A 14,057-nucleotide genomic window follows, 5' to 3' on the forward strand; every position below is an offset into this window, starting at 1 on the left:
CCGTGGAGCTGGGACCGCTCTCGGCCCGTCTCGCAGACTGGGGAGCTGGGCTCCAGCGCTGGGTCACTTGCCGTAGTCCCTGTCTGGTCACAGCAGAGGGGATTCTCTCAGTGCCCGTGGAGTGGACGCCAGTGTGCAGCGGCGGGGTGGCGGGGGGGGGTGTCTGCAGGCCTCTTGGTGCTGGGCGTCTCCTCCCAGTTCTTTCCACGAGCTCCCGACCCGGGGCCCTGCCTGCCCCTTCCTGGTCTTCGGGCTGACATCCCGAAAGCAGGTGCCCAGGGTACTCACCCCTGCTCCTCTGTGGGTGACGCTGGCTGCACCACTCAGCCGCTCCTACAGTGGGACCTCGTCCCTGGCAGCTGCAGTAACTGACCGTTGTTAAAGGGGCCCCCTCGATCTGTCCTCGCTGTCCCCAAGCACCAGCCGCGAGGAGGTGCACCTGTAGGGCCGGCCCTCTGCAGAGCAGACAGCGGGGAAGTCTGGGAGCGGGAGGTGCCGTGGGGGGCGGCGCCTGCTGCAGCACGGACTCTGGTGCACCCTCCACACCCAGCTCAGGGGCCCAGCCTCCCCAAGTCTTCCTGCCGTCCCGGGCTGGCTTCACAGGCATCCTCGGGCTGTAGGAGAGCCAGGGTTAGAGTGCGAGAGGTCTTCCCTCTGCTGGTTCACTCCCCGGGTGGCTGCAGTAGCCAGGGCTGTGCCCGGCCTGAGCCCGGAGCTTCCTCTGGGTCTACCAGCTGAGTGGCAAGAGCCCAGGCACTTGGCCCCTCCTCGCGGCTTTCCCAGGGATGGTAGGGGGCAGGCTCAGGAGTAGAGCATCCGGGTCGGATGCTGCCTGGCGTTGCGGGTGGTGGATTACCTGTGTATGTGTGTGTGTGTGTGTAGATTGATTTTTAAATACTTTATTTGAAAGGCAGGGTTACAGAGAGAGAAGAGAGAGATCTTTCACCTGCTGGTTCATTTCCTAATGGCCACACCGGCTGGGGGCTGGGCCAGACCCGAAGCCAGGAGCCTGGAGCTTCTTCTGGGTCTCCTACGGGGGTGCAGGGGCCCAAGCGCTCACCCAGGCGCATCAGCAGGGAGCTGGGTCGGAGGTGGAGCAGCCCGTGTGGGATGCCCGTGTCGCAGGTGGAGGCTTTGTCTGCCACACCTCAGCGCCGCCCCGCGTGTGCTTTTACCAGGGTCTCCCTGAGCGTGTGTCTCGGACGCATTCACGCAATGTGTTGATGCCGAGTTCACGAGATGGAAGCAGCACCCAGGAGTCACCCCTTTTTTTCCCCGGTCTTTGGACCTCAGACAGTGCCGGGGCACCCTTCGGGGTTCTGCGTGGCCTGCTGGGAGCCTTGGCTGTGACACGCGCCCGCCCTGTGTCGCTCCGCCCGTCGGTGCTGGTTGGGGAAGTCGTGCCCAGCCTGCTCGCCTGTCTACCCACTCTGGTTCTCTGCAGACTCCCTGCCTCTCTCCTGGGTGCTCCCGTCGGAGCCTTCTCCCTCCCCGTCTGCTCTGCCTGCCCCGGCAGCCGGTTGGCTCGCTGGGCTGCCACCGCCAGCCTTCCCTGGGCGTGCGGCGGCTCTGCTCCTGCCGGAACCCCCACCCTGGGCTGCCTGGGGAGTGGGCGAGGAGACCCTGGCTCCTGAGGGAGGCCTGGCGGGGTCTGGTTTCAGCCGAGGAAGCCATTTTGGATGGAGACACACATTTTCCTTTCCGGAACACTCTGCGGTGGCCAGCGCCAGCAGCGGGAGCCAGCCGGGCCGGCCGCCTAGCGCTGTGGAATGAAAACATCCCGCGTCTCTTGCTGCCGTCTGGGTGGCGGCGTTGGGGCGGCCTGCTCACTCGGGGCCGGGCCTGGCCCACGCGGGCGGCTGTGTGGCTGGGCTGGGCCGCCTCTCCTTGCACAAGGAGACGCAGCTGGAAAATGCGGCTCATGTCTTTTCTGGGAACACGCTGTTCCCTACGGCTTGGCAGCTGTCTTTGCCAGGGGCCCAGGGGTGCCCAGGCACCAGAGCCATGGAGAGGGGCCGCGGGCCCTTTCTCTCCCTGTGGCTCCCGAGGGCTGGCCCTGGCACCCCGGCTCTGAAGGCGCCCCGAGGGGATGGACTACCCCAAAGGTAGAAGCCAGCTTTCTCACCTGGCCACCGCACTGAGAAAGGCCAGCGCCAGGCTCACAGCCCTTGGCAGGGCAGAGCCTCCCTGCTGCTTTGGAGCCCGGTGTCAGGCGGGTTCGTGCCGTGGCCGTGGGCTGGACCAGTGCTTCTGTCACTGTGGGGCTCTGCTGCCCGTGGACAGCCATGTGCCCAGAGTCCTCACTGGCTGTGTCCCTGCTGTGAGGGGGAGTGGGGTCCCTGAGCCTCAGTGTGCCCATCTAGAGGACGGGGCTGGTGTGGCTTGGGCGTGTGCTGGTTGTGAGAGGCCTGGTCCTGGCGCAGGTCTGCCCTGCACAGATACCAGCAGGTGGATTGGAGGGGGCCAGGGCTGCAGAGCCCCCTCCTTGGCTGCCCCTTGCCCTGCCCTGCCCCCCTCACTGTCCTCGGAACCCCCTTCTGGGCTGCCCCACTCCCTCAGCTCTCCTCCCTGCCCCTGCGGTGGGCCCGGGAGGATCCTGGACAGGCCTTGTCGCCGCTGGCGTCTCATCCTGAGCTCTGGGAGCGTGCAGTGCCGTGAGGGGCTCTGTGAGGGCGGACACACGCCTACCCAGCACGGTCATGGGGAGGGGCCTCTGTGCCTGACTCCCGAGGCCACAGCCCCTCGTGCAGGCATCCCGGGGCCTGAGCCCCTGCAGCCTCCCTCCTCTGGCTGGGCCCTGTGTGGGGGACGTTGCGGCGTTGCTGGCCAGGCCTTTCCCCTTCTTGGAGAGGCAGGGTGGGCATAGCCAGAACCCTGCCCCTGCCCGCCTCCCCCCAGCACGCCCGGCGTGTTTTTCTTCAGATTCGCTCTCTCCTGAACTTGAATTCGTTAATTTAAACATCATCATTTCCGGCCCTGGAAGCCGGCCTCGGTCGCCATAAATAGAAGGAGTGAAAGCAGACGGGGCGATGGGACGGCACTGGCTCCGGCTGCCGCTCCTCGGACAGGAAGGGCCTGCCGGGCCGTGGCCTCTCCTGCCCCGCCCTGGGCTGGCCCGGGAGGGGGCATGTCTGGGGGCGTCCCCCTCGCTGGGCTGAGGGGAGCCCGCTTCCTCCCCAGAGGACGGAGCCGGCTGGCTGGCCCTGGAGGGGAGCAGGCCTCCTCCCGCCGCCGTCCTGCCCTGGCAGAGGGAGGCGGCTGGCTCTGCCGCGCGGTTACATAACCTCTGCGGGCGGCCCCTCGGAGCCGTCCCCCAAGCTTGTTTCCAGCGCTGCAGCCAGCGCCGGGGTGGGGGTGCCGGGCCTGGCATGCGCCCGCGCCGCTGACCACACGCGTCTGGAATGTGCAGATGTTTCCTTGGGGGCTCCGGCCAGCCCCCAGACCCCGCCCGGCATCTGGACTGGGGAGCCGGCACCCGAGCTTCCCCCCGTTCTGGCAGGGAGGGGGCCGGCTGCTCGCCTGTGGGGCAGGCTCCCGGCTTGGCTGCAGGGTGAACGAGGGTCTCGGGCCCCTCAGTGCTCAGGGAACGTGCAGGGCCTCTGCCCGCTCCCCCGGGTTCCCCCGCCGCTCTCAGCCCCTCCGTGTCCTTCCCACTAGTCGGGGGCTGAGCCCTGAGTGGGAAGGGGGAAAGCCCCCTCCTCGTTCCTGCTAAAAGCCGGACGTGCGAGCAAGTCCTGTGAGGTGCACGGGGGCCAAGGCAGGGTCTCTGCCTTCCACAGGGACATTACTGCAGCCCAGGAGCACAGAGGGCCCCTCCCCAGGACAAATGAGCTAGTGGAAGGTGACCACCCCAGTGTGTAAGCGATGTTACCCCTCCCAAAGCGTTTGCCCATCTTGGAGCAGGAGAGGGAACAGGCCATGCCTGGGATGTCCCCTGTGGCTCTGGGTCTCATCCGAGAGCTGAAGGCAGGCACAGACAGGCTGAGGCGACTGATACATCGTCTCCTGCTGTCTCCCCTGGTGGGCGGTCCCCAGCTTCAGTGCCTCCCCCTGACCTGGTCTGGCCTCCCAGCCTTGGCCATGGAGTCCCTGGAGTTGCTTGCTTGGGTCTTAGAGGGGCCCTGTAGGGTCCAGGTGCCTCAGAGGGTGGGCCCCACTTTCCTAACCTCTCAGGTGAGTGGTAGGGAGAAGCCCCCGTGGGTGGGGAAGGAGCCGGGTGTGCTAGGCCCAGGCCTCAGTTGGGAGGTGCTGGGGAGGACACTGGGACCCTGCGGCTGACCCTCATGCAGGGTTCCGCCTCACCCTCCTGTCAGCGCCCCCAGTCACCTGGGGACATCTCTCAGAAAGTGGGGTATAGCAGAACATCTTTGGGGCCTGTTCTCCTTTCTTCCCATGTTGGGGTCCAGGCTGTGAACTCCCTGAGTGACAGGTGGGTGGGACCAGGGGCCTGTGCCAGCCTCCCAAGTCAGTCCGTGCACGCGCTGGCCAGAGGAGCCTGCTCCCCAGCCCACCTTCCCGGAGGCCCCAGCAGGGGCTGTGCTGCCCTTGTCACCGCTGCCTGGGGAGCCCCTGCTGTGGGCTTACATCTTTCATGGCACAGCCGTGGCCTGCCACAGTCGGCACGCTGGCCCCTGGCTGCCTCACCCATCTGTGGAAGTGGCTCTTCCCTGGTCTCCCGTCCGCTAGCCCGTCCCTTCTCACCTCTGGGGTGGTGTGGAGACCCGAGCAGCCGGCTGTGGGCCCACCTACCCTGATGTCCAGTAGTGAGGGCCTTGGCCAGTGCTGGGAGAGACCTGTCCTTTTAATAGGTGAAACGAGGGAGAAGCCAGGCTTAGTTGGGACAGAGGCTTCCTCCCTGTGTCCCTCTGCCCCTACGGCCTCTTCTCTTCCAGTGTTTCGGGCGTGGGTTCTCTAAGTCTACCCCACAACTGTGGGGAAGAACTCGCACCACGAGGAGCCCCCAGCTCCGCACGGGGCCAAGAGGCTCTGTGAGCAGGCCTTGGCGTTCTATCCCACGTGGACCTCGTGTGCAGCCAGTGCTGCTGCGTGGAGTGCAGGCCCTGCGCTCCTGGTGCCCTTCACTGTCCCTTGTCCTGCCCCCTGGACCCCTCAGGCAACCCGGGTGCCCCCCTGCACAGGGCCAGCTGCCCGACGGGTGCCGGGCTGCCGTGGGAGCTCAGGGGGGTCGAGGTGGCAGCTGGGAGGGCCCAAGTGCAGTGTGGCGAGTGGGGGCCCAGCCTCCTGGATTTGGAGACCACGACAGTGACGTGCAGGTCTGGAGGGGCCCAGCAGCGTCCACTGAGTCAGGGAGGTGCACAGGGCCGCCGCCCGCAGCCTTGCTGGAGCCGAAGGAATGCCCAGCACAGAGGGCAGGATGGCCGGGGCCCCTCCTGCACCTCCACCAGTGGTTCTTTTCATTTTTTATTTTTTTTAAGATTTTTAAAAATTTATTTATTTGAGAGGTAGAGTTACAGACAGGGAGAGACAAAGTTTTCCATCCGCTGGTTCACTCCCCAATGGCCGCAACAGCTAGAGCTGCACCCATCCGAAGCCAGGAGCTTCTTCCAGGTCTCCCACGTGGGTGCAGGGCCCAAGGATTGGGCCATCCTCCACTGCCCTCCCAGGCCACAGCAGAGACCACTGCAGGTAGAGGATTAACCTGCGTCATGCGCCGGCCCCGCCAGCGGGTTCTAAAGCCACTGAGGGCTGGAGGGGCAGCGGGGCTGTGCCGTCGGGAGGCACAGGAGCCTGGACCAGGCGGTGGCCTTGTCTCAGGATGCAGCCGGCCCCTCCACGCCCCCGCCCCAGGACCGGCTCTCTGACACGCTCACGGCTCGGCAGCGACGACTGTGATTGGTGTTTTTCCAGCTACTAAACTGGATTGGTTTTCCCATGTTTGTGACCATTTGTACTTCTTTTGGTAACTGCTTATATTTTTAAACATTGTTTATTTAAACATTAAAAGCTGTCACTTTTTTTTTTTTTTTGACAGGCAGAGTTAGAGACAGACAGAAAGGTCTTCCTTTTTCGTTGGTTCAGCCCCGAAATGGCCACCATGGCCGGCGTGCTGCGCCGATCCAAAGCCAGGAGCCAGGTGCTTCTCCTGGTCTCCCATGGGGTGCAGGGCCCAAGCACTTGGGCCATCCTACGCTGCCTTCCCAGGCCACAGCAGAGAGCTGGACTGGAAGAGGAGCAACCGGGACAGAATCCGGCGCCCCAACTGGGACTAGAACCCGGTGTGCCAGTGCTGCAGGTGGAGGATTAGCCTAGTGAGCTGCGGCGCTGGCAAAAGCTGTCACTTTTAACCACTGCCTCCCATACTGGAGGGGTGATTTGAGTCTCCACTGCTCTGCTTCTGATCCAGCTCCCTGCTATTTTGCCTGGAAAACAGCAGAAGGTGGCCTAAGTGCTTGGACCCCTGCCACACACGTGGGAGCCCCACGTGGGGCTCCTGGCTTTGGCCTGACCCAACCCTGGCTGTTGTGGGCGTTTGTGGGGTGAACCCACAAATGTAAGATCTCTCCTTCTCTGCCTGTTATTCTGCCCATCTAATACATAAATAATGGTTTTTTTTTTTTTAATTTATTTTATTTGAAAGAGATACACAGAGAGGAGAGAGAGAGAGGTCTTCCATTCAATGGTTCACTCCCCAATTGGCTGCAATGGCTGGAGCTGTGCTGATCCAAAGCCAGGAGCTTCCTCCAAGTCTCCCACGCGGGTGCAGGGGCCCAAGGACTTGCACCATCTTCCACTGCTTTCCCAGGCCACAGCAGAGAGCTGGGTCGGAAGTGGAGCAGCCAGGACTCGAACTGGCGCCCATATGGGACTCCAGCGCTTCAGGCCAGGGCATTAACCCTCTGCGCCACAGCGCCGACCGTAAATAACGTTTTAAGCTATGTCTCTGAGAGGGACAAGTGCTCAGATGCGTGGTTCATCACCCTAATGCCCTTGATGGCTGGGGCTGGGCTGAGGCTGGAGCTGACCTGGGTGGTAGGGACGCAGCTGCCTGAGCCATCATCACTGCCCGCTGGTGTCGCGTCCCTCGACCAGCAAGGAAGACACGACCCGAACTCTTCTTCAAGCAGTTTATTCAGGAACCTTGAACAAGCTTCTTCTTCCGCCTCCTTCCCTCTCCCATCCCTCTTATAGCCATCAGCACACCAATCAAAAGCAGCCAAGTGGCAAGGATTGATTGGTACAGCAATGTGGAAGCCAGAAGGGAGCTCAGCCATCTCCTTATTAGGAGTTGTTTGTTTCTCGCCAGTCCTTCCGGGGGGGAAAGGAGCCGGCGCCATCTTTAGGGCGCCGTGCAATGGCTCCCCACAGTTCCCCCTTTTTGTTTTAGAACCAGGCATCTAAGGATTACAGGAGAAGGTAGGGGTCTGTCCCCCACTGCCAGGCATCCACCTGGAACAGCATCCTTTTCGCGGGGGTGGGATCTGGGATGCCAACCCACATGCAGACAGACTTGCCTTCCAGAGAACGTAATGGCTCGTTCTCTCTGCAGTGCTTTGCCTCGCACCCTGCACCCATGCCTAGCATTCAAGGAAGGCCAGCCATGCTTGCGGCGATTGTCCAGCCTCAAGGGCATAAAAGGCTTGAGCTATCATGGCCAATTCCCGCCAATGAGCTGTCCTCATCCTGCACAAACACCACAGGCAAAATAACACAACAAGTAACAGCAACCCGTCAAAGCTCCAAGTCCCACCCACTCCTTCAGGTTGGAGACGGCTGTGCGGGTCCAGGATGACAATCCAGATGCGAAGGAGACATCCACACATGTGGAGTTGATGGTGACCACGGCAAGGCACAGTTGCTTCAAGGTGTAGTCAAATTCTGCGGACCAATTCTGCAAGAGCATCTGAGACAACTGTTTAGAGTAATTTGCTGCCTGAGTCATGTTATCGTACTGAACAGAGGTCACACACAACCCTGAAAATTTCCACTCACATCCTAGCTGAGCAAGCTGCCAGAGAGTATCCACCTGCTCCTGTACCAAATCCACACGCCGATTAACAATCATCAAGCCTCCCTTTATATGTACATTTAAGGATGTCTGAGTATCCAAAGCAGCAGCCACGGAGGCCGTCAAATTATTCAGGGTATTAGCAGTTTGAACTGTCCCTGTGAGCGCTGTAGCAGCTGTTGTAGCGCCCACAGCTGCAATGGAAATGGCGGTTATAACGGCTGCAGCAACGATCCCAATCAGCAATGTTATCATAATGAAGATCGAGGGGCTGCTTTGTGACATTGTCTGTTTGCCCACCAGTCGCTCAGGTAACCATCGAGAATATAGAAACATGTCCACATCCCCATATTAAAACAGGGTCAGGTCCATACCATTGAGCAGTTAGAGGGTCTTTCCACTTCACATAGACTTGTTGTCTTTTGGTTTCAGGATGCCAGTGACGATGAGCTGCAGATTTCCCTTGATTATCCAGTATTAGAAAATTTAAAATGAAAAGAGCATGTGATAGCCATTTTTGTGGGGAATATGCCATGGTCCCGTATTCCCCCTTTTTTATTTTTTGTAAATAATTTTTTAATGTGGCATGTGCTCGTTCCACAATACCTTGTCCCTGGGGATTATAAAGAATCCTGGTGATGAGAGATGTGGAAGTTAGTACAGAAGTGCTTAAAAGAGTTGGAAGTATACGCTGGGCCATTATTAGTTTTTATCTGTATAGGGGTTCCTAGAACAGCAAAGGCCTGAAGGCAATGAGAGATGTTTGGCAGCCTCGCCGCATTGTGGGGTGGCAAAAACAAAACCTGAACATGTATCTAAAGAAACATGTATGTATTTTAGTTTACCAAATTCAGAGAAATGGGTAACATCCATCTGCCAAAGCTTAAGGTTTGGACATTGAGGTGATGCAAATCATGACCACGGGACGCTTTTTAGACTTTGTCAGTCCCTCTTTAAAGGATCTGGCTTCTGAGCCAGAGACTGGAGCAGCTAGAAAGAAACATGTTTATAGCTGAAGTTTAGCATCATTTCACATCTTGGCACCACTTTTAATCTAAACAGCCCGATTGGTTATTATCTCTGCAAGATGAGAGATATATCTTTTGACATCTCCAGGGGCCCTCTGGAGATACCAAAAGTCCAGAGAATTTAGAACTTTGATTTTCAGAAAGTCTGTTAAAGGTGCCAAGAGAACTTAGAGTATCTGGTCAAAATAGAATTCCTTAACATTTAGTCAGGGTGATTTTAACACTTTTAGACCAGATCTGATCATAATATTTAACATAACTTTTTAAGACTTAATACTTTTTATCAATCATAACTTAACAGACAGTAGAGTACACATTTACTTGGCAGAACATGAATTTTTAGGTAAACCAGAAATACAAAAACCTTGAACATAAGAGTTAGCACATGAAATTATCACATAACTCAGAACTATTTAACAGAGTTAAAAAGAGCTTACACGACCTAACTTTAGAAATGGCAGAGTAACTGATTAAGCAGACACTGTTAAAAAGAGACGTTACAGTTTTTGCAACAACAGATTTTAAGATTTACAATTGAGACCATTTCCAGATAATTAATAACATTAGTACACATTTTAAAAATCCCATTGTTATAACAGAAGATCAGACTTCAACTTTAGGTTAGTGTAATTTTGGCATTAACATTTAACTTATAGAAAACTCTGTAAACAATGTTTTAAAATCGTAAACTTTTTACAACTTTTCATGACTTGCTCACACCTTCTGAAACTTTATACCTGTAGTTACTTTTACAGTCTTGAATTATCATGTATGGACAACCTATGAGAATACATGCTGGCAAACTTAAAAGTCTCTTATCAAATTTAAGATGTTAAAAGTACACATAATACGTTTTCCATATTTTACTTAGCACCGATGCCTGGATAACTTAAAACACTGAGCTATTAATGAATACCACACCATTATCTGAATTAAAAGTCAAAATTACATTTCCATGCTTTTAAGTAACATAAGGATAACACCACTTGGGCAGCAACAGTCACTAGTGCATATTTACAACTTTGAAAAGATCTTCATCCTTAAGAGAAACAAGTTTAAAGCATATCAAAGACATGTAAATATAAAACTGAGCAAGTGAACCAAAGGGCGTTTGCATTAACCCAATTTTCTGAACCAATCTGTATTGGCTTACTTGAGTTAACAACATAAAGGCTTGTATACACAGAATTTACTCTCATTTTTATAAGACTACTTTAGCTGAAAAGCAAAAACATGAATACAACATAGATTTGACATCATTTACTACATTTTAATACACTTTGTATAATTTGAATTGACTCAAACAGCTGTTACTTTAACAAATTTAGAGTCCCATCCTTTGAGAGTTCCAGGGATCCGACTGGAAGCCCCAAAGTTGAAAGACTCGGTTTAGAATTTAAACTATCAGAGAGTCAAACCATTTTAGTCAAAAATTAGTACGTTTAACCAAGGCTGTGGACTAGATATGATCAAAGTTAGGTACTCACTCAAACATTAAAGATATAACGTAAACAGCTTCATGGTGCAGTTTTTCCAATCAAGACTCATACTGGCAATAGAAAAATGCGAAACCTTCAAGACACACGAAAACTCTCATTAGATAAGTTAGCTACAGCAGCACAGAAAAGAATTGATTATCAGCGTATGAGCCCATTGCTTAAGTTTTTATTAACTGTAAAGAGAAAAACCCATCAAGTTGGAAAGGGTTATCGAATTAAGACTTTTCTCTAGGTCAAGATACCTGTGGAATTTTTCCTCTCTCTTTCTCCTGGCCTGTCATGTTCCCCTTTTTGTTTTAAAAGATATTCTTTCAGTGTGCGGTGTGCTCGCTCAATTATGCCCTGACCCTGAGGATTGTATGGCAATCCATGGACAAGTTGAACCTCCATTTTTTGGCAAAAGGTGGTAAAGGTTTGAGATGTATAGGCCAGGCCATTATCAGTTTTTAGCACCTGGGGTCTCCCCCAGGCGGCCCATGCATCCAGACAATGAGCAATCACCTGACATTAGGGATACAATTGGGCTAGAAGGTTTAATTGGTCCTGCGGTTTCCAATATCTTTAATGCGTTCACCACATATAAGGAATCTGACAACAAGTTAAAGGCAAAAGAGCACTGCTTAAGGATTTCAATAACTATTTTTAATTCCACAACTTGAGGTGAGCCTGGCTGAAACTGATGAAATACCGGGTCATTACCCTCTACCATATAAACCCCACAGCCTGTTTTTGACCCATCCGTAAATATATTTGGAGCACCCGGTAAGGGCTCAGTGGCTGTAATTTTTGGAAATCCTCATTTGCCGATTCAATTCCCGTACTTGCTTTATACCAGACTCTTTGTTATCGCCACACTCTTCAGACTCACTGCTGCTTTCTGAGCTACTTTCTGCACTAGTACTACTTACTGAGGAGGGGCTGCGCAACTCGGAAAGATCGGGGTACAGTTTTTTCCTAGTTCTTTTCTGACTATCCTTCAAAGTTTTCCCTTTTTCACTGGCAGCTCTCTCAGAGCGCTCTTCCTGAAGCTCCTCCAAGGCAGCTTGACCGCTCAGAATAGTTTCACTATACCGCTCATCCTCGAGGCATGCTCGCACTAACTTCCATATTGGTCTCACTCCCCTTTCGAGATTACCCTGTTCGAATGCAAAATCCAAATCCCTGCCTAGTTTGTCCCATGAAGGGATAGTAAGGCTTCCCGAAACCCCATACCAGGGTGCAATGGTATCGCAGTTCCGTAAAAACCTATGCAATGTACTAGGCTTAAGTTTCAAACCGTTTTCTCAAAGCAGCGCATTCAGCGCCAGAAAAATTGGATGGGACTGTGAATTACCCACCGTCAAATATTGTACTCTTTGCCTGGCCACGGGTCAGAGCTCCTTCTGCTTTTGTCACAGAACTTCCTCTGCTTTAATCGCAGAGCTATCCTCCCGCTATTGTCGCAGGACTGCCCGCTCTTATCGCGGATCCCCACCTTATTTTCCTGGGAGACTTACCAGCGCTGCCCTGACTGCAGGAAGTTCTGAGTTCGCGTTTGAGATGGTTCCCCGTACGGGCCACCAGTTGTCACGTCCCTCGACCAGCAAGGAAGACACGACCCGAACTCTTCTTCAAGCAGTTTATTCAGGAACCTTGAACAAGCTTCTTCTTCCGCCTCCTTCCCTCTCCCATCCCTCTTATAGCCATCAGCACACCAATCAAAAGCAGCCAAGGGGCAAGGATTGATTGGTACAGCAATGCGGAAGCCGGAAGGGAGCTCAGCCATCTCCTTATTAGGAGTTGTTTGTTTCTCGCCAGTCCTTCCGGGGGGGAAAGGAGCCGGCGCCATCTTTAGGGCGCCGTGCAATGGCTCCCCACACGCTGGGTCTGCATTACCAGGGACCTGGGGCTCAAACCCAGGTACTCTGACACAGGGTCCCGGGGTCCCGGTGGGGGGGGTTCTATTGAGGTGGTGTTAAACTTGGAGTTCAACATGGGGCCTTTCCCCGTTTCTCTGATCTCTGTGCCTCCGTCAGGTCGCCGCTCCCACCCCCCCAGCTGGCAGCCTTGGTGCATGCTGACCGGCACGAGGAGGGTGGGTGGAGCCATGCCTTGGTGGTGTGGGAGAGGGAGGGGCCGGGCCTTCCAGGCACCTGGGATTGGTGGGTCTTCGCGATCTGCAGGCCCTCTGCGTGAGCCCGAGGTGGGGTGAGCGTGCTGAGGGACCGCAGCTGTGTCCTTCCTTGGTTTCTCCAGATGAGCCTTCATCTGGATCTTCGGTCAGAAGGGCCCATGTTCAGTCTGCAGTAGTGAGGCACTCGGGGCAGGCACAGCTCGGAGACGCTGGGGAGCTCCGGGGCTCGGGGGGCGGCCTGCGTGCTGTCCTGGGGCTCTGGGGGGCTCAGGGGGCAGCCTGTGTGCTGTCCTGGGGCTCAGGGGGCAGCCTGTGTGCTGTCCTGGGGCTCCGGGGGCTCCGGGGGAGGCCTGCATGCTGTCCTGGGGCTCTGGGGCTCAGGGGTCAGCCTGCGTGCTGTCCTGGGGCTCTGGGGGGCTCAGGGGTCAGCCTGTGTGCTGTCCTGGGGCTCCGGGGCTCAGGGGGCGGCCTGTGTGCTGTCCTGGGGCTCTGGGGGGCTTAGGGGGCAGCCTGTGTGCTGTCCTGGGGGGCTCTGGGGCAGCCTGTGTGCTGTCCTGGGGCTCCGGGGGCAGCCTGTGTGCTGTCCTGGGGCTTGGGGGGCAGCCTGTGTGCTGTCCTGGGGCTCCGGGGGCGGCCTGCATGCTGTCCTGGGGCTCAGGGGGCAGCCTGTGTGCTGTCCTGGGGCTCAGGGGGCGGCCTGCGTGCTGTCCTGGGGCTCCGGCCTGACCCGTGGCTGCTCTGGTCCCCAGGGACGTCTCCCACAACCTGCTCCAGGCTCTGGACGTCAGGCTCCTGGCCAACCTGTCTGCACTCGTAGAGCTGTGAGTTCCCATCCCTGTTGTGCCCTCTCCCCAGGTGTGGGCTGGGATAGGGTGGGGAGTGGTAGCCCCTCACCACTGTGTGGTTACAGGGCTCCCCGAAAACCCTGCCCAATTCTCCTCTCTCTCCCAGGGACATAAGCAACAACAAGATTTCTACGTTAGAAGAAGGAGTATTTGCTAATTTATTTAATTTAAGTGAAATGTGAGTTGTTTTCCTTGGTGGGCCCTGCCCTCCCCTCTGCCCTCCTGACCTGGCCCCGGCCCCTCCCACATTGGAGCCCGGACCCCGGGGCAGTTTGCTTAGAGCCCTGTAGGGCTGGACAGCCAGCTACAGCCCCACACGCGCCCCTCCCTGCAGAAACCTGGGCAGGAACCCGTTGCAGTGTGACTGTGGCCTGGCGTGGCTGCCAGCCTGGCTGGAGGAGCAGCGGGTCCGCGTGGTCCAGCCCGAGGCGGCCATGTGTGCGGGGCCGGGGCCTCTGGCCGGCCGGCCTGTCCTCAGCGTGCCCTTGCTGGATGGTGGCTGCGGTGAGTGCGCGTGGGTGGGGCTGCAGTGTTCTTCCCTGCCGGCTGGCACTTGGGCCAGACGGGAGGCCCAGAGGAGACGGGAGTGGGCGATCGGGAGGGCCC

General features: G+C 56.3%; 1 protein-coding gene across 5 annotated transcripts in view; it reads left to right on the forward strand.

Moving 5' to 3' along the window:
- The window catches only part of PKD1 (polycystin 1, transient receptor potential channel interacting), a 44,713-nt gene that overhangs the window by 4,480 nt on the left and 26,176 nt on the right, over nt 1–14,057 (forward strand). For all 5 annotated transcript variants that reach the window (XM_089321853.1, XM_089321851.1, XM_089321852.1 and 2 more), the window contains exons 2-4: nt 13,356–13,427; nt 13,558–13,629; nt 13,786–13,955. In XM_089321853.1, the coding sequence (XP_089177979.1) occupies nt 13,356–13,427; nt 13,558–13,629; nt 13,786–13,955 (314 nt within the window). The remainder of the gene's footprint in view (nt 1–13,355; nt 13,428–13,557; nt 13,630–13,785; nt 13,956–14,057) is intronic.

The sequence above is a fragment of the Oryctolagus cuniculus genome, chromosome 19 (genome assembly GCF_051225735.1).
Source record: "Oryctolagus cuniculus isolate XC-2025 breed Fujian yellow rabbit chromosome 19, ASM5122573v1, whole genome shotgun sequence".
Classification (NCBI taxonomy): domain Eukaryota; kingdom Metazoa; phylum Chordata; class Mammalia; order Lagomorpha; family Leporidae; genus Oryctolagus; species Oryctolagus cuniculus.